General features: G+C 40.8%; 2 protein-coding genes across 2 annotated transcripts in view; both read right to left on the bottom strand.

Annotated features, from left to right (window-relative positions):
• Positions 1-10,065, bottom strand: part of LOC126386542 (potassium voltage-gated channel subfamily B member 1-like) — a 55,096-nt gene extending 45,031 nt beyond the window's left edge. Inside the window, exons 1-2 of the mRNA XM_050038941.1 lie at positions 9,779-10,065; positions 8,415-9,083 (exon numbers count right to left, since the gene is read on the bottom strand). Coding sequence (XP_049894898.1) covers positions 8,415-8,969 — 555 coding nt within the window. The 5' untranslated portion in view covers positions 8,970-9,083; positions 9,779-10,065. The remainder of the gene's footprint in view (positions 1-8,414; positions 9,084-9,778) is intronic.
• Positions 10,066-11,561: 1,496 nt separating this feature from the next.
• On the bottom strand, positions 11,562-20,298 carry LOC126386543 (prostacyclin synthase-like). Its single transcript, XM_050038942.1, has 10 exons — positions 20,195-20,298; positions 19,297-19,420; positions 18,471-18,646; positions 17,760-17,903; positions 17,106-17,233; positions 16,267-16,448; positions 13,463-13,616; positions 12,558-12,739; positions 11,997-12,148; positions 11,562-11,857 (listed from the first exon to the last, which is right to left on the bottom strand). The coding sequence occupies exons 1-10, from the start codon at positions 20,260-20,262 to the stop codon at positions 11,707-11,709; spliced, it is 1,461 nt and encodes a 486-aa protein (XP_049894899.1). The 5' UTR covers positions 20,263-20,298; the 3' UTR covers positions 11,562-11,706.
• Positions 20,299-20,924: the final 626 nt, after the last annotated feature.

Raw genomic sequence — 20,924 nt, 5'->3', positions numbered from 1 at the left:
AAGGTCACACAACATACATGTTTGTTTTTCATCTTTTTTAGGCTCATGCTTAAAATGTTTAAACAAAACCAAGTCATTTAAAGAGTTATCATTTAATTCTAATTCATACTGACAAAGAAAAATGGCTATTTGATCTAGATCCTGGATGCTTTGACCATGTGAGATATAAAACTTTTAGAACCAATTTTAACAATGAATGATGATTTGCCATTAGGTAGGACTTTATTTGGGTAATCTGCTCACAGATATTTTATAAGGTATTTGCAACATCTCAACAGCTCATTCAATTCAACTGTTTTACTCTGTCTGCAGATGTTTATCTATAGAGTATAGGTGACAGTTCACTACATATTCTCAGGATTATGGAAAAACTACTGGCCTGACTTTCACAATACATGGAGGAACAGTGTAGCATGGGCCAAGAAAGAACCCATTAATTTTTGGAGTGGCTCCAAATCCCACATTATTTTTCACTTTGCAGTAAACAACATTAATAGTCACATTTGGGATTGCTCGCCTCACCTCTCACCTCAGATATCACAAGCAAACATGAGGCAACTGCGCCAGAATGGTGAGGGCTAGCAGTGCAGTGCTAACAATGGCAACAGTGCTGATAGAGCTAACTGTTAATGGCATGGATGTATTAAGAGAATTGGATACAGTGTTGGAGGTAAGGCCTCGTTTATTCCTATTAAAGTTGCTCAGTGGCGCATGAAGCCAAAAAAGTTCGACTTCAAGGGTATAAAATTACTTGGATCTTCTGCATCGTTGGGCTTATTTAGCAAGCACACTACAGTGAGGTCGTGAGCCGAGAAGCTAACTTGCCAAGTGGCTAACTTCCAGTTTAGCCCTCTGCTAACTTGAGAGGGGATAAAATGATTTAATTGTGTAGCACTGCTAGACTTCTGAAGTGTTACCGGACCAAATGGATCAAACCCTGATAGCAAAGTCTATTGGAATATAGTCCTTTCAGGTGTCATGTGATTGGAAACTGTAATTCCACTGTTTGGCCACTATGAAAATTGGCTTCAAAGCTTAGCGCACTTCCTGGGGACCTGGTTAGTGGGACTTGGCTCACAGTCAGGGGAATCCAAAGGGTGGGCCTTACGCTGGGTCTTTAACTATTGACCACATAGACTGAGTGAATAGTTCAAATTCAATTTAATTATTCTCAGAATATGTCATGAATTATCACATGCACTCTTTAGATAATCTGGTAAACATAAAAAATAAAGTGTAACTGTTCAATTGTGGAATCTCAACTAATAAACTATTGAAATGTTACAAATACTTTATAAACTATCTGTAGGCAGATGATCCAAGTAAAGTGCTCCCTGCTACAATACTGCACTTTTGTAAAAGTTAACTTCCTTTGTTCACCTGAAAGCACCTGACATCTGATCTTGAAGCTTGAAATATTTCATGAGATTTAACTGAACGTGGCCTGTCAACATAAGCTAACAACCTCACACGTCATCACATGCTCCAAATTTTGCTACGTCTTGATTGGTGCAGGTCAGTACACGCCATCACCTGTTATCAGCTGAGCCCCGCCCTTTTCAAAACCAGTGAAACAAGCACAGACAGAACAGGTGAGATCGCTCGTGATATAAACAAAACTGTTCTGTTCGGACTAGTATTTTGTGCTCATGTATGACTCTGTAACTTCTAGTAAGCTGATTAAGGAAGCAGGTTTTCAGGGTCTTAAAATAAAGCCACTTTCAGAGTTTACAGCAGTGACCGGTGTAATGCCAAACCCCTGGGAGTGTGATTTATAGGTCGACTATGATTCCTCGGAGACCGAGCTGCACCTTAGGGAGAATTGAGCAACAGAGGCAAGCTTAGACATGCTGTGTTACATAGGCTGGTTTCACTCACAAACCCACTTACCCTTTCCTCCCACTGGGCCACGCTAAAAATGACGACATAAGTTTCAGCAGCACTGTTCAACAGCAGCTTATCTTTTATTGATGAAATGATTACCTGCAAGTTTCCCTGAGTTTCCAGGAGTCCATATTGTTATGCTAAATAATTTAGTGGGCAGACCCATGGTGGAAATCCAGACCCAAGTGGGTCTAAAACTATTCAGTAACAACACTCCCCAGCAGAAAGACAGACTATCGAGCGCAGCACACACGGTGTCCTTCACTGCTGCTCTGAAATGAAAAATGGCTTGTCCAAGCGAGCGCTGGTGCCTATGTGTATTTTTGGGGAGGTTATAACTCCTAAAGTTCAAGGATGAGGTGACATCTGGAGCTATAGATATTCTGGATCACACCTTCTCTCCCCGGCTTTAAGTCAAGCCTTATTAATGTGTGATTAAAATTTAATCCTGGCACTGAAAAATAAATGAGGCAGAATATGTGTTGGGGAACAAGCCATTTAACAGATGCAACTCTTCAATTAAGCGTCAGAAACAAGACTGCATTTAATGGCTGCCATTTAACCTCAGATTGACTTTTTTTGTTTGCACTGTTTTCTGTCTCATGTGGGAAAACTAAACCATGTGGAAATGGCCTATTTGTCAAACAATGGCCGCCTCCATATGCTTGCTTTTTTCAAAAGTTTCTGGGCCCCTTAATTGTAAACACTCTATTGCTGTTGTGTATTTAGCTGGGGACAAGAGCTTGCATGGTAGAATGACCACTGGAGAGGGATGTAAATTGTCTTCCTATTTCTCTGTTGGTCTGTGTAATTAAATTCAAGCTTATAATGTAGTCACAGTGAAGGAGAGACATGAGCCAATGCTGAAATGTACAATAATGCATGTAAAGAACCTAGACACACTTCATGAGCTGGAAAATGTGCTTGATAAGGTTTTTTTTAAATTAACGTGTGATCATTATTGATTATTCATTAATGATTGTGCCATGGACCATGCCCTGAGCCTATTATGAATTTGCAAAGTAAACACTGTTACATAAGAAAACTATTAACATTTGGTCATGCTCCTAAACCATAATTCCCAGTGAACCCATTGAACCACAGCAGAGCTGAGTAAATATTCAGATTCAAACATCTATTTACTCACGCAGCCTCTAATGGCTAAAAGAAACGGGAGAACAGCAAAATGAATGGTAGCATACAAACACAGATCACAGTGTTTGTATTCAGGAACAGTCAGAGGCATTATCATAAGTTATAATAAGTCGGTGACTAAAACTTTAAAATCAACAACAAGATATAATATCATATAATGAACCACTTTTAAAGCCTGTATAATTAGTTTCATTAATAAGGTGCACAATGACACAGAGTGGCTTCTCTGTGACCAGTATTCACAGATGTAATATCGAAGGCTAGACAGCTCTGTGAACTGCTACAGAATTTAATTGCTGTTAAAAGCAAGGACAGGTAGGTGCTAGTGTGAAAGTTTGCAGAGGAAAACCCAACAGGTAAACTGTGAGATTGCGAGACACTGAATCAGTGGACTTAGGCCCTTGGACTTATTTTTCCCGTCAGCAGCAGCTATAACACTTTATTATTTATACTTTCAACTGTGCAATACTTTACTGATTCAACTGCTAAACTTTACAATATACATTACTGACTGGAATCCCTCTGCAATATTGTGCAGTAATAACTCAGCTGTACAATACTCTGTCATTTAATTCTCTCTTTTTCTGCTCTTGCATTTATAGTTAGCACACTTTTGGTACAATGCACTTGTTTCATTTTTTTGTTTCTTATACAACATATCTTTTTCTTATATTTTTATATTGTGTTATATATTGTAGCATAATGCACATTGTTATTGTTATTGTCATATTTCTTATTTCTAATACTATTTTCTTTCTCAGTGTCTATACATAGTATGAGAGTAACTGTCTCCCAATTTCCTCCCAGGGATCAAAACAGTATTTGGAGTCTGAATCTAAATTGTATTTTTTGTACTTTGCTTATATTCGCATTTTACATTTGAGCTTACCTCAGCAGAATTTAGAATTAGAAAATTTGTTGTCTACATTTAAAACAGAGGATCTTGTGAAAACAAGATGGTGTCATCTGTGTGTAAATGAGTCTGTGTTGGAAGATTATGTCATTCATTTACACTGGCAGTAATAGCGGACCCAGCATACATCCCTGAGGAACGCCACTTTCAGTTTTAAGGGGGGCTAAATTAATATCAGCAACAATAACCTGAGTTATTGGATGCAACACACCAGCTTTCATCAAAATCAGCCAATGTGACTCATTAAATTCAACAACAACAACAACATCAACACTGTGGTGGACAATATTAAAAGCCTTTGGTCGATTAGTGTGGTAATCATTTGTTTGTTTGTTTGTTTTTATCTCTAGAGTTAAAATTACTATGTTATAATCTTAATGGGGCAGTGGCTGATTCATGATCTGATTATTCTAGGGCTTTTTTGTAAGACGGCAGTAGATTCCCTGTGGTTGAAACCTTTATATAAGTGATCACCCAAGAGAATATTTGCTTGTCCAGAGTGTTGGATTTGGGGGATATACTAGCAGAAATTTAATATTAATTTAATATTATTGACTATGTTTTCTTAAGTGTTTAATCACCTGAAAATAAGAGTAGTTCTGTTTTTGTTACCTTAGAATCAGTCGTTTATATCTACATATGGAGCGGGTCCTCTTCCATGGAGCTCACCATGTTGTTTCTACAGTAGACCAGAACAGACTAACCAAACACTGGCTGCAGATAGGGCCATTTGAGTTTTTTCGTGTCGGCCACCGTAGTTCTCCCACACGCTTGGCAAGCTACCTATGAAAAGTACTGCACCAGAATTTGTGTTTAACCCATGTAATCAGGAAGGCTGCAATTATGTGGCCCATACATGGACAGGAGTAAAGGGGAAAGTAGATAAAGAGTGAAAGTCGGTGTAAGGAGGCAGGTTGGAGTGGTAGATGGGTCAAACAGACACAAAATGTTCCCCAAGGAGACCGGTGTTAGTGTCCTGTGTGAAACCACGTGAACTTTGAGTTATTTTAGGTTCGTCATCACCATGTTTCTTTTCCCAAACTTAATCTATGGAACTTCACGCTAAGTATGTAACTTGATATTTCATGATGATGCCATTTGTGGAAGGCTAATTTGTTTCATATGTAACAAACTATTGAATGTGCACGGGAAAAGTTTCACTTTGTTGCAATCTGCAACTTTGCCACTTGATGCTACTAAATCCTACACACTAGGCCTTTAAATTTAAATTTCAGACATAAAATGATGATCAATAGCTTCAGCTATGTCATTTCTCTTGAAGACAAGAGTTGTTTTATAGATAAAATGTGGGGAAGATGTATTAACATTACAGTTTGACAGAAAGGAAAGGTAAAACCCAGACTGTTCTTCCTGGTTAATCCAACACACTTATTTCCTCTGATGCCGGGAGGTCTGCCAGTCGGCATGAATACCAGAGGACCTGGTGTTGGATGACTCTTTGTCTGTGTGGTTAATTAGAGAACTGTGGGGCATAGAGTGTCATAAATGGAGAATGCCCTGAAGCAATGTGATTGAATATTTAAGAAAAAATAATTAAGAGCCTCTGCAATTCAAGGTCAGAGATGGAGCAGGGTTTTTTTTTCAATAGATGAGCTGAATGAATTATGCAGGAACTCCTGTTCAAGGAGGTGTTTGAAATGTCTCTGAGTAATGATTTGACCATAATATCTTACATGTTTCTGTGCACACAAATGTGACAGCTTCAGGCATTTTTAACTGATACATCAGTGGTAAAAAAAAAATAAAATAAAAAAAATCTCAAATGCATCTGAAAATATAAGCTTGATGTGCTCAGTTGAACTGTTGCACATTTCTTTTTCGCTCTCTGGTAAATGTAGAGTGACTAAAACACCACTTAATGTGCAGATCCTTGAAACAGTTGTTGTATTGATTATATTTGTAGTTATTTAACATTTTTAATTGAATATTGACCCAGTCACATCTTTAAGTCACTTCACTTTAAAATGCTGTTAACATGCCTATAGGCATTGATCCAGCAAAGTGAAGTACTCTTGTTCCTGGAGTGTGAGCTATGAGCCTGTTAATGAGCTGGATGATTGAATACTGATCTGGAAATGAGGCAGGGGTGGCTAATGAAGCCAAGAGGGGGTGATTGTTAAAAGGAGAGGAGGATCAGGGGTGTTAGTGGTGATCTAAAAATATATATTCCGTGAAGTAGTCTATTGTGGTCGTGATATGGATTAAACTCTAACAATAAGTGCCATTCTTTATGTCCTCTCTGGTGTTGCTAATGAAAAACAAACATTCAATAATTAGCCCAAGAGACCAGCGTGCAGACAATACTCGCTCAGGAACAACTATCTGACTGAAACCAATGAAGGGAGACAATGAGGGCTGTCATGTTCTCACCAGCAACAAAAAAGGGGGTTTTAATTGACTTGCCAGAAAAACAGCACCCAGGTCTTTTCTTCTCAGGATAGAACACCTAGTTAAGATTATTGATTAAAGTGGAGTAACAAAAATAGTTTCCAAAGTCATGCTTTTCAATGCATGCTGATGAATGAGCAAAAGGCTGCAGACAGCTTTGACGTTCACCTCTGAGTACAACAACATCTATTTCTCTGTCTCTCTTCCTCCAGCTGCTGAAAGTGACAGATGAAAAGCACTGGTTTGGGTTAAAAGAAAGTCAGACATCAGATTAAGCCAATCTCAAAGAGCCTCTGGATGTTAAACAAAATTTCCCATGCTCCCTTCCTTGTGTCTTTAACTATTTTTCTAAAATTAAATCCTATTCATCAGGACCAATCTCTGCTCAGCTACCGTCCCTCTACTTCTTGATGGATGAATTGTTCTTTAAAAATTAAGTAACATAGGCCTGTTGGCTGTGTGCCAATGCTACCCTCTCTCAGGTTACCTACTGCTGTCACCAGGGGTGTAACTTTGGTTTGAGAGGTGGTGGGGCACAATAAAACTGTGGGTCCGAGAGTCCTCCCCCAGAAAAAAAATTACGATTTGAATCCCATTTCCTGCATTTCAACATACATTCAAAAACCACAGAAACCAAAACAAAATCTGGGAAATAATGAAGTTGGTCATCATGCTAAATTCTATTATAATAGTACTAAATATGCTATATATTCTACTTCTGCATGGTGTTTTTTGGGGTATATCAGATCATAATCAGTAGCTCAAGTCACATTCTTAACCAGAATCTGACAGCTGACCAAACAGTAGTGTGTTAAAGGTCCAGTGTGTAATATTTAGGGGGATATAGTGGCATCTAGAGGGGAGGATTGCACATTGCAACCAGCTGAAACCCCTCCTGGTTAGAATTCCTTGAATGTTGGTCATTTTGCCGAATTATCCACAGAGGTCTCTTTCTTTCCCAAAACAAATGGATCAGGTAATTAAAACTAGTAAAAACAATGAATGCAGTGTCATGTAAAAATCTGTGTTTCTGTGACGCTCTTTGGTATGTCGTAGAAAGGCCGCTAGTCCAGCACCCGCTAATTTGTGCTCACCTCATTTCGGATCCAGACATTCAGAATGTTTTTAACATGAGTTATCCCCAGAGGTCTCCTCCTCTCCCAAACAAACAGACTAAAAACACTGAATAAAGCAGTTTCACATTACAGATCAGTGTTTCTCTAAAACTGTTCGGCATGTCGGAGACGGGTCTTTAGCCAACACCTACTGTGTGCTCATCATTTTTCTCTTATAACTTAAGATCTAGATGTTAAGGAAATTTTAAGTCGGAGTCAAATTATTTGCAGACGTCTCTTCCTCTCCTAAACAAATGAATAAGGTGATGATTAAAACAAGCAAAAATATTTTAAAAAACAACAACACAAAAACACTTTCAGTCCAGATTCACATAAAAAAACTGTGACATGACACTGTGTGGCATGTTGCAGATGGGCCACTAGTCCAGAACCTGCTAATGTGTGCTCACCTATTTTCTGATCCAGACATTCAGGAGGTTTTGACCATGAACCAAATTATCCGAAAAGGTCTCTTGCTCCCCATATCAAGATCACCCAGTGATTCAAACCGGTGAAAACATGGAAAAATATGTTTCTAGTTTAAAAAAAAATCTGCCTTTTTACGATGCTCTTGTCACAGAGGGGCTGTGACAACACGAATGGCCCAAACTAACCCCAGTGTTTTGACTGTGCTGGGCTACTGTAGAAACATGGCGGTGCAACATGGCAGACTCCATGGACAAGGACCCGCTCCCTATGTAGATGTAAATAGCTCATTGCAAGGTAATGAAAACACAGGTGATTCTTCACTAAAGAAAACATTTCTGCCTGTATATCACCCTAAATCCTAGACACTGGACCTTTAAGCATGATTTTTGTGGCTAAAAAAGTATTTGAAAGTGGGGGTTGAGCACAAACGGCACTTTTAACAGAAAGAGGAAAAACTCCTCACTGGAAAATCTGCCTTCCTCTGACAGTGTGTCTGTTTGGGACATTACCTTAGCAGCAAACGACGAGCTCGGCTTCTCCAGGAGGTCCCAGAGTTTCTTCCTCTTCTCTGAACAACACGTGGTTGTAAACTCCTCTCCATCCCTCTCCCTCATGTTCTCCGCCTCTCTTTTCAGCTCCTCGTTCATCTGCTCCTTCTTTTGGTGGTACCTGGCCTGGCAGCAGGACTCCAGGTAGATCTCATCGATGCCCCAGAAGTCCAGCTCCTGACTGAAGGAGAGGGCGCACATCTCCTCCATCATGTGCAACTTCCCGGTGCGGTAGAAGTTGAGGATGGAGGTGAAGGCGCCGGGGTGTCTGTCGAAAAAGTACTCGTTGGTATCCAAGCTGTAGTCGTCGCATATCTCCATGATAGAGTCGTGGGTGTTGCAGTCTCTCAGTTTGCCCAGTCTGGTGCGGGGCAGCCTGTCCAGCGTCCTCCACAGGACTTCGTGGAGGAGGCCGCCGACGTTGAGTCTCACGCGGCGGGTGTGGGTCTTACTGCGGATGATGTCCATGGTATCCGGCGGCAGCGAGGTGGCCGACCGAGCCCCCGCTTTGATCATCTTCACACAAGTCACTCGGTCACTTTACAAGTCTGGGTGATACAGTCCGGCAGATTAAGAAGACATGGTCCTGCAGCTGACCGCATCAGGGTCTCTCCTCAGTTCATCTTGTGGCTGCAATAAAAAGGAAAAAGAAATAATTGAGGCGCAGTTGCACAGTGAGTGCCGGTGTCCTACAGTAGCAATGTCAGGTGGTTTATCCACTCATCAGAGAAGCAAATAGATATTTTAATCAGCTTTAACAGGCACAGCCGCTTTTCTTGCTGACAAGGGTGGCGGTGAGGGGGGTGGAGAGCCCGGCCAATGATAAACTGGACTCCACTTGTGAGCGCTGTCCGGTGCTGAAGCGCCTGTCTGTCAGTCTGCGGACCGCTGTCTGTCTGTCGCTGTCCGCAGACACCGGTGCTGAAACGCCTCAGCTCGGGTGGGACAGCGATCAATCCCGATGCAAAGGCACCAAGGAGCGACTCATGTGAATATGAACTGTCCTCTTGAGGGATATTAAGCTGGACTACAACTAACACCGATTATCAACTTTGATTAAGAGCCTGTCACACATTATATCAGCCTCTGAGACAGGTGTGCAGTCTGCCCGTGCAGGTGCGGCTGTTTGATCAACTTTCAAGCAATTTATAAAGTTAATTTAAGCTGGGCAAATAATAACTACACTATTTTGCGCATATCTGAGTCATGCAACACAAGGGCATTTTGGGGAACTATATGAAGTTACGCCAAATAGACAGGAGATGAATATCAAAGTGGAAACAAGTAACCTGGCATGAACACAGTAGAGAGATAATGATACATACGTGTCTCTCGTTTATCCCGATTCACCTCATGGACGCACATCAGCAACATTTCAAGAGTAAACGCGTAAAAACTTAAGTCCGTCCTGGTCTCCGGTGCTCTGCTGGGAGCTGATGGAGGCATCATGAGCTGCGTGGCGACATGGTGAAAAACCTAAGTCTTTTACAGAAATATCAGCATGTCCAGTCCGCCCTGTCCACCCCTCCTGGAGGCGAATCAACAAGTAGACTCTTGAGAGTAGCCAGTAATGTTGTGGGTACCTCTCCTCCACCTGCTCACCGTGTGAGTGCGTGCTGGCCGGCGCCTGTGACTGTGAACGGGATCCTGCAGGGGGCTGATTTCACTCAGGCTCCTCCAGCGGCTGCAGCCTGAGTGAGTTTAACCCTCACAGAGCCAGCGAGCCACAGCTCGGTGCATCTATTCTGGGTGTCTGCTGTGTGCAGCAGTGTTATAGGTCAGTGAACAGTGTTGGAAGAACTCACATCATTAGGCAGGACTGGATCAAAGGCGTCTTCAGAAGTTACTTCAGATCTATAACTATTAGAGCAAAACTAATTCTATAGGGAGTATATTATAGATCAAATTTAAAGTAAGGCTATTAGTTCAATACACCACATATCCCTTTAGGAACAGGGGTAAAAAAAAGTGCCACACATTCACCCTACTCTTACAGGCAGACATAGTATGAGGCCTCCAAGGAATATTATAGTGATCTTTGTCATGGCTGTATCACTGTACAGGCCTAGAGGGCCCATGCCCGGGGGCCCAAAGGCTCAGGTAGACCCTATGTCAGGTTTAGTCATTCATGTCAGTAACAGAGCCCCAGAAGTCCTTAATAAAAGAAAAACTGTAGGTAAGGGGACTTTTTTGTATCCAGGACCAGGTGTCCATTGTGTCGTCCCCTGTCTGTGATCTTGGTCCCATCTGGATGGTGTTTGTTCAATTGTTTGTTCTCTGCAGAGATAACTTAACTCAGTGGTTCCCAACTGGTCCAGCCACAGGGTCCAGATTTCTCCTTTGGGATTAGTTTAAGGTCCACATAGTTTAATATATTCAGCGTCATACTTAAAGTAAAAGCTCTGTGCTGGAAATTCAGTGTACTTCAAAATAAAGTGTGTTTTTTTTTTTTTTTTTCTTACAAAGTTGACAAGTTCGCAAGTCACTTGTGGTCCATTCAGAATGGGCCTGTGACCCACCAGTTGGGAACCCCTGACCTAAGCGGCACACAGTCAGACTCCGTGGATAACTTACTCATTAATCCACACAAAAGAGCTCAACATTTATCACACACATTTAAACTGAAGCCAGATTTACTGGGGCCAATTTTGTCCATAATTGTGCCTTAATGGCTTAAACAGGGTGTCAACTTCTAAAACTGTGAGTATAAATAAGAGCATATTCTTTGCTGTTCCTCCGCTAACCTGCACTGCACCTTACAGTCTGCGGCCCATGGTGGATCTGCCCGTACTAGTAAGTTACTCTCCACATGACATATAAATCTAAACTTTCCACTCAGCTTCATTCTGCAAACAGTGGGCACGTGTCAGTGTGACAGATGTGCAGCCTGCTCTGTTTACAGTACAGACAGTCCCCTCATTATAACGTACTCTCTATGTAACACACAGACCCATGCTCCAAAGCTCCTAAAAATGACACCTAGGGAATATAAATCTATCGTCTTATATTTATATTTACTCACAGATTAACAATGTGGGGTGCAACTCAAACGCATATTAATTACCCCAAAACCTCAGAGAAACGTGACAACACAAGCTCATACACAACATATTATTTACATTTATTGATAAATAACAAAATAATTATATACTTTACAATATAAATATGGAATACAAAAGTACAAATGGCATATTGACACTATAAACAGTGTTGAAATGTGCATACAAGATAATGTGTTGTTGTTTTCAAAGTCCTAGTGTTTATTCTTAGGCTTGTATCGGACAGGCAAGTCCCCCTCTGGTTGTAGCATCCCAAATCCATAACGACTGGCATTTACTTCCGGCATGTGAGCATTTGGGTCACACAGCTCCAAATCATAGTTAGTCAACACCATGTAAACAAACCTGAAGAGCAAAGCACAAATGAAACATGATATTAGAGCACTGAAGCAGAAACTAAACGTAACAAATTCCTCCAGAGTGGAATATTTGAGGTCTTAACCAGTCGTAAAGTTACATGCTGAACTCATTTTAGGACACTCACTGTCTGATGGTATTGATGGCAAACTGCTTTCCCACACAGCCATTGGTCCCTGCGCCCCATGGCATGGTGTAATATTTCAGCCGCCTCCCTCCTTTATAAAAATCTCTCCTCAGCGATCCATCTTGGTTCAGGAAGCGATCATACTTGTATTTCTGAAAAGGAAACACATTCAGAGTCGAACCAATTAGAAAGGGCAGATTTATTTAAGAGAATTAGCTTGATCACACAGTTTTAATATCTGTTTTTTGGCCTCATTTCTGGAAAACAGAGATTCTTAATGCAGCCGAACTGCAATGTCCTTCCCACGCCCATTAGCCCTGTTTATGTTCCCCTGCTCGGCTAATCCCTCATTGGTCCACAGCTCTGGGTTTGACCTCTCACTGGGTAATACAGGGTCAGCTCTGTGTAGGCGTTGATTCCACCTTGCATAAACAACTACGCTAATTACACTTAAGTCTGCCTCCAACTCGTCCCAAAGACAATTACTACTGTTCCTGTTGGCAGTACGGGAAAGTTTTGACAGGGAGAGGAGGTTGTAGAAAAGTAGACAGGATGACAAACCTGTGGCTCGTGGTAGATCTCAGGGTCCATCTGGGGGCTGTTGAAGGGGAACAAACACACCCTGTCTCCTTTCCTCAGCAGGTACTCTTGGCCATCAGCCATGTGGAGGGTCTTTTCCTGCACTACCTCTCTGGTGATGAAGGGGGCAGCGGTGAGTCTGAGTGTCTCTTCCAAGACGCTGTCTGGAAAGAAGAGGGCAGAGAGAGATGTTGTTAATAACAGCAAAAGAGTAGCAGCATTTTTCTTCATCTGCAATATTTCTTTGTGATCAATTTCTTATTGATATTTTCACATTTCTGGGAGTATGACAAGTTGATAGATTGCAAATGAAGAAGATAAATATATATGTCAATACATTAATCATGATAGATTTGGTAACAAGGCAACCACAAACATCCATATCCCTCCATTTAGCTCCCTACCACCCCACCTTTCCTTGACCTTATGGACACTGAGAACAGTTGTATTTAGGATTTTATTATAGCTTGTCTCCAGTGTGAAATATTTTCCTTTTTTTCTTGGGTGCATGTTGGCAGCCCAGTGTTCCATGCTTACTATGTCTATGAAGTCAGGGAGCCATCTTTGCATACTGACAGAATGAAGAATTTCCCATCTTTTCTACAAGCTTCATCTGCAATATTTCTCTACTCTTTATGAATTTCATCTATATTGTAATACACGTCATGTCTATTTGGATTTATAAATCCCATTCCTTTAAACTTAACACTTAGCTGTAGAATTTTCCCTCAAATATTATTCTTTTGCATCATTACATTGTGTTTTTCTGCACTATAAACATACATAATGTGTATTATTCCAGTCTTGAAATGTGAATCCAGACTTTGGTTTCTACCTACAACCAGTAAATGTCTCTCTGTTTACACAAGCTGGGATCAAGCCCTCACCAAACACAGGGGTGTTCACAGGTCCGTCCAGTAATGAGGTCTCCGAGGTTTCCATCGGCGAGATCCCGCTGAACTCCTTCTTCACTGCTGCCAGAGCTTCGGGATTTATCAGCAAGTAGCCCAGCAGCCAAAATGCAGCAGGACCAACATTACCCTAAAAAACAAACAAAGTCTCACATGACCATGATGATAAGGTTGTCTCTGTCACTCTGGCGTTGCATAGTGACAGCACAGGTGGTTTGTTTGGTGATAGCAAATAAGAATACATCAGGACACCCACAGTACTCATGTCTGTCTTTTAGTTAGAGTTGTTATAATTAAAGTTAAATTTTATTAAGGGAAAAAGACCTAATGAATCTTTAGTGCTGACGAGATAAAAAAGAGCAGCTTCCTTTCATGTGTCTGGGATGAGAGGAGCCAAGCTCTGGAAAGTCTCACTGCTGGCAAAGCTCAGCGCGGTAATGGTTTACTTAATAAGGAAAGCCATTGGAAACCTGAGGTCCCCTGCCATCTGCCTGCATCCAAGGGCAGGACAAGCTATGAAGCTATTTGGTTTTACAGCAAACTGCAGCGCTGTCTGCCAGGAGTAGAGACATGACACTGGAAATTTAACACAGTGAATAAATCCCCACAGAATTGTCTCTCACGTCACTGCAGATGCACCAAAAAGTTTAATTAATGCTTATTAAAAATACATTAACACTGCTGATGATAGAAGTTTTGTATCCATTACAACACACGTCACAAGATCGTGACATTATCCAGACTTTGGGCAAACATATCACAGACTTCAAAGTGGCAGAGCTTCCTTAGACACTGACATATTTCACTTTTAACTACCTTTAATCTAAAGGAATACGTCACCCTCAAAATGACCATGTGTATATCAGTCACTCACCCTAGTGTTGTTGAAAATTCAAATTTGGGGTGATTTGTATACACATGGTCATTTGGGGCGTGGAGTATTCCTTTAGTAATACTATACTGACTGTGATCATAATACTGTGTGTCATTACTGAAGTAAGTGTCATGCAAATACATGTTAATTTCTCTCACCAAAGTTTTAGGAAAGATAAAAAATGTGACTCAGAGACAGAACTTAAGTTATGACTCAAAACTCGTAATCAAATGGAAATAAACTGTCGTGACAAGTACAAAGAGAGGATGAGTAAGCAGCCTGCAGATAAAGGCACATGAAGTAAATATCTGATTAAGGCCTTTGATGCAATAAACCCCTCCAGCAGGGCTGCAGGCACGACTGTAGGAGCACATACTGGGTCCAGTTATATGTGAGTATAAAGTCAAGACCAGGTCAAATCGGTCAAGACTAAAACCAATATAACTGATAACCTAGATTTTGTTTTGCAAATTAAGAAATAAGGAAGACACGAAGGTGTGTGTGCACTGTTCCATAACCTAACATTAAAACATCTGACAAACCAATTGAAAGGTTTTTACATTTTCAGGAGATATACCGCAAACTGTGTACTCCAGGGACAGAGAAGAATATCAGTAAAGTTGCCATTTTGTTATATTTTGAGCCAAGACATGACAACATTCAGCTTTTTTAAGTCTAAAACCATTAAAAGTAGTCTCAAGACACTGAGTTCAATTACAGTCATATATCTCACAGTCCTGAAACCCTTTATTGGCTTTTACCCTCAGAGGCAGAACAACGGCTGTGAAAGCAGAAGTGAACAGCACACTCATGTGCTGAATAAGAGTACTGCACAGTGGTGGAGGAAGTGCTCCATTTTTATTCTTTAAGTAGAGGTACCAATACCATAGTCCTCCATATGAACCCTGACAAGTACAAAAAGTATAAGAGTATCATCAGCAAAATGTACTTTAATATTCTTTCATATTATGTGATGTCAATTTACTAGACTGTTCATACTGATGCAAATGTGTCAGTAGCACTTTACTGTAGCCGCTGGTCAAGGTGGAGTAAGTTTTAACTGCTTTAAATACAGTTAGTTTAGTCCAGGGTAATAAGATGAATCTAAATGGTCCTCAGATAATTAATGGGGCTGGAAAGAAGAAAAAAGAAAAGTTCCGCTGCACAAAATTCTACTAATTTCTTTGGCTTTTCTCTAATATTTGCTGTTCTTTGTGAAATATTGGATCATTCTACATCTTTGGGCCTAAAACTGCTATTTAAATGAAACTGTTTGAGCCGTTTAGAGGGGAAATGTCTCCCATAGATATCTGAGACTTGATTGAGACCTTGATTGATTTTTTATTTTTTTGTCCTGGGTTAATTGTCATTCAAATATGTTAAAAACATGTGGGAGCATTATTTGTTACCCAGGTCCTGCAGTGTATAGAATAAATAACATTTAAGACAGACCTATATTAAAGAATTAAATAACCTAAAAGCCTATAATAAGTACAACACGTGGTTAATAAAACAAGCAACACAGTAAAGTACGTAATAGAATGTTAAAGTGTTAAAGGTTACACTCCGCAAGAGCGAAGAGCTGTTGGTTAAATCTGAAACAATGTGCTGTACTTAGCAGGTGAAAAAGTGGTTGAGTAAAAAGTACAGTATTTCATTCTGATACTTGTTGGCCAAAGTATAAAGTAGCAGACAATTTAAATACTTGTGTAAAGTACCTCAAAACTGTGCCTACGCACAGTACTTGAGTAAATGTTCTCAGTTACTTCCGGCCCCTGGGGACACCACAGAGGTACAGTGGCATCAAGTTCACCTGATTGAGCAGGCAGCTTTCCTAATCTCTATAGGTGATCAGCAACTGAAATTCCTACCTTTCACACACAGTACACACTGATATCTGACTCACCTGTGTGGCCCACAGTTGCATTAGCACCGCTTTCTTCTGTGTCTCTTCATCCGTCCCCTCCTCGTGCAGGAGCTGCCTGTAGGCGTGAAGCCAAGGGCTCGACCCCGAATCCTCAGTCAGACCTGCTGGAGCCAGAAGCTCCCACAGTCTCTGGCGAACACTGTGGGCTGTCCTCTTCTCCTCTGTCGCACAGATAAACACCACAAAGAGAGTGAGTGAGTCACAGGCCGAACATAAACAGATGAGCTCAACGTGAATGAAAGATACATAAACAGATATAATTGTGCGTAAGAGGTGGGAGAGGAACATTATGTCAGGTATGACAGGCACGATTTGGGGCGGTGAGCAATAATATTGTAATTGGCTGACTTCTGTGTGTGGAACAAATGCAATTACAAACAAAGCTCACAAGGAAAGACAAAGCCTGGGGAAATAAGGTGTATGCAGTGAGTTACCAGTACAAGTTAGATCAGAGTCTGCAGAGCGCTGCGATGATGTATTGTGAAAGTCTTTAAAAGACAAAACAGGCTCCTACAGTAGACGCTATGTAAGCAATTGAGTGAGTGAAACTCGCCATGGCAACGGCAAAACAAATGTGAAGGAGCATCTATTGATGATGTCAAAGCACGTTAGTGACAACGTAAACAGTGAAAACACATGTTACACCTTCTCCTGACTCATGCTTTGTAATGGTGACACAAACCCATGCTACATCATAACTGACATACATTTTTATTTTCATTCACGTTGTCATGTGTGATCTCAGATAACCGCCGGCTGCAGCAGACACATAAAGTTTTGAGGCATTTAAACGTGAGAGGTGTTCAAGGCGTCACTACCTGGCTTCAGCGTGCCTCTGGCCATTTTGGTCAAGAGTTCATCAAACTTCTTGTACTCCTCGTAGACGCTTGAGGGATCAGTGCCGTTGTTGTTCTGCTCTCCTCCGAACAGCGTCAGGTACCCCGCCCTGCAGAGATAAAAAGAGACAAAGTGTGGGAATGTGCGGGACTCTCTGGTTGATGAATGGTGGCCCTTTTTTTTTTTGTCCTGATGGAGAGATTACCAGCCCACACAGATTTTCCTCTTGAAAGCACACAAGCAATCCCCTTTTAACTTGTACTTTTCCACTGGCCCGCACAAGGTGCAGCATCTCGTCACACTGGATGTCACCATGTCACCGGAAACACTGCTACCATATAGTGTTTCACATCCCAGATATCTACTCTCTCCTGTGTTTACCAGTGGCACTTCATATCATGAGAGATGGCTACATTTTGAATCTGCCAAAATGCTCCACCGGAAATGTGACCTCGAACATTAGAGTGAAGCAGCGAAGTCATCCTACATTTTTCTTGCCCTGTTTACAAACAGAGGATCACAGGACTGACGGGTGTGTAAACTGTTTAGCTGAAAGCTTTTGACATGAATGCATGCTTCTTTTCACATAGTTAAGTGTGTGAGTGTGTGTAGGCGGAAGTGAGGGGCACTCTTACTTGAAAAGTACGCTGTAAGATAAGTCGAAGAGTCCCTTCTCTTTCCAGTCTTTCTGGTTCTGAGGCATGTCGGCATTCAGCGAGGCCTGCAGGTGTCTGCTCATGGTGCCGTTCAGGGCGGCCAAATTCATTCTCTGGAAGTGCCTGCGGACAAAAAAGAAGGTGGCAACAAGGTTAATCAATGTTTACCGCTGCATTAAGGTGGGAGTCTTGTAAATCATGTCACACTGATTGACGGTGTTGACATGACACTTGTTATTAAAACTTCTTGTTGGCCTTATTTTCCCTGAGGTAATGTAAGGTTTTATATTAAGCAAATTTGGGTGGTAACACAATGAGCAAAAAGGGAAAGGAAGACTGTACATTCAATCTGATGCAACCTGAAGAAGGCAGTGTGCCCAAATGTCAGTCTAAAAATAAAAATGATGGCATGGAGTGTGTGGTTTTCCCCTGATTTCCTTGAAGTCTGCCAGCATCTCACCCTGTATCTTTCAGTCATACACAACTGAACAATAACAAAACTAGACGCCTTAAAAATAGGTTTCCAAAAATAGGTGGGGTGTTTTTCAGAAATATCCACAATGACACTATTCATCAGAGCGGAGTGGCCTGATTTCCAGAGACAAATTTCGTTTCTACATTTACATGAAATGAAAATGAAAATATACAAAACGAGCTTTCAGTTTGCGGCATTAAGAAATCAGCACATACTTTTTCATCATCTCTTTTGCTCTGGCTGGCTGGTGATGCGGCAGCCGCAGGTTGAAGATCCTCTCCATGAGGACCTGGGCGTAGCGACTGAAGTCCAGGGAGTCTGAGTCATTGATGACCGTGTCGTAGGAGTGCGGGTCAAGCAGCACTGTCACGTAACGCCCAGCAACACGCACCTGTAGGTCATCAGTGCAGAAGGGAAAATGTATGAGGTGCATACAGCTATTTCTGAGTGTTAAACTGTTTCCTAAAATGTTGTAAACACAGCAATAATATCTTATATCACAACACTTTATTATACTTATTGTAACGTAGCTTATATCTGAACTAGTTCTGAAGCAAGCAAGTTTATCTGGTTTCTAACGAAGTGCAGTATTCCTTTACTCAGGATCACATTTCCTGGAAAACAACTTCTTACAACCACTCAAATATCAAACTGCATTTTGTGTCAGGATGACTGGAAATCATAGTGTATCCTGATGTAAAGTCATGATGTTATCCGTAACCTGCTGTTACATGAATATAAGCATATTTCTAAATCTCTATAGTATTCTACAGTAACATCTTCCACATCAGATTTTATGGACTAAAACCAAGCAAAAAAGTCTAATTTAAAAACAGGACTTCTCTTCTCTCCTGATGCAACCCTTTAAATTTGCCATGTCATGAAACTGTAAACTTCCACTTTTTTTCTGAGTACTTTACAGACTTCAAAGATGAACTTTTACACTAATATGAGGTCCTTAAAGTGCTATGAAAAATAAACATTTAAGTATCTACAGATGTGAGATTGTTGTCAAATGAACATCATGTTTCTCCTACTCACTGTGAAAATGTCTCCATGTTTCTGCTTCATTCGATTCAAGAACTTGGAGGCATCTTTTCCAAACTCAAGTGCATGGCCTAACCATGGGATCACTCCTTTGTCTAAAGGTGGATCTGTCTTGGATCTAAAAACATTTTTAAAAAAACCCCAACAACATTAAATTGATTTTAATTACATAAAGTTGCTTCTTTTAAGAGGCACATATGTCTGTTTGGCACTTAATCTTATCTGACATGACAGTATTAAAGGTGGGGACGCAAACTAAACATACAGTCCTGCACAACAAACAACACTGCGTCTCTGTCTTTTGAAACATCATATCCTTTGTTCCCTGCCACATTGCAATAACATTAGTATTTGTTGTCAGTGTACACACAGTGCAGTCTGTTTTTATGACTAACTTTTATCAAGAGATTATAGTCACAGAGGTAAAGGTCATACATAACAATAAAAGGGATTAGTTAAAAGAATATAATGACATCACAGATTCATCACAGCATTATTTTGTTATTTGTAATCTGCTCAAAAGAAAACAAAAAACACTTCAAGTGTGAAGAGACACTTCTAAATTTAACACTGTAGTAGTTTAACCACATTCCTCAGACTGGAGTAGGACCAAACTAAACTAATAAAATAAATGGGTTTGCTTGAGGTGATGAAAACACACATCAGTTTACTAGACTATAATAGTTTTTATTGTTGTCACCAAAGTTTTATAGTTATTTAGGAGCAGAAGTAGGTCAAGTGGGTTTTAAAGCAGCCTCTGATTTACATCACAACACTCAACAAAAACACATATAGTATTAGAAAATGTTGATAAGGAGTATTTCCACTGCTGGGAAACATGACAGTATTTAAACATGCACACATAACACAAGTGAACCAAGCAGTCACTCACCTCGACCTGTGTGTAAGGATAAAATAAAGCAGCACAGCTTGGACAAGCAGGAAAACGGTCCAGATCATCTCGTGTGTTTACGTCCCGGCCGCGCAGAGTCAATTGAGTCCCCTCGGTCCTCACGTGGCTCTTTATGAGCCCGCATTACGTCATGCTATCTTGCTGCTGACGCCATCTCGTGAGTAACCTGCCTTCGACCCAGTGACTGACTGGACGAGACGAAACGCTGTTATTCCCCACCACGTTAACAGGCAGCTGTTAGATATTATTTATTAATGTTGTTTGTGCCAACACATGAAGGTGGTGACTTTGAAAAGTTAAATCCTATAATAACATCATGCTTTAGTTAAGCACTTACACAGATGGGAGGCAAATTAAAGGCAAAACCTGGATAACAGAGTTGATAAACACACCAAATACAGATGTTTCTGTGCACCAATCACTGAATGGTGAGTTTGGAACATGACGAGAATAAAATGCTTTTTAAATCAGCAGATTTGGGGCCAACAAATAAAACAATGCGCTCTGCCACCATCTCCATATGACTAAAACCATCTGACGCATATATCTTTAAATATAGTTAGTGTTTCTTTCCCTATTTTGCAATGGAACTCTCCATCTCAATAAGATTATGTGACTAAATAAAGGTACATAAATGAGGAAATATCTTGTGGAGGAACTCAAATAGTTTCACAGACTTGGCAACGAGCACTGAAACTGTTTTGGAGGC

Source organism: Epinephelus moara, chromosome 24, assembly GCF_006386435.1.
Source record: "Epinephelus moara isolate mb chromosome 24, YSFRI_EMoa_1.0, whole genome shotgun sequence".
In the NCBI taxonomy this organism is placed as follows: Eukaryota; Metazoa; Chordata; class Actinopteri; order Perciformes; family Serranidae; genus Epinephelus; species Epinephelus moara.
This window is presented reverse-complemented; position numbering and strand designations above follow the sequence as displayed.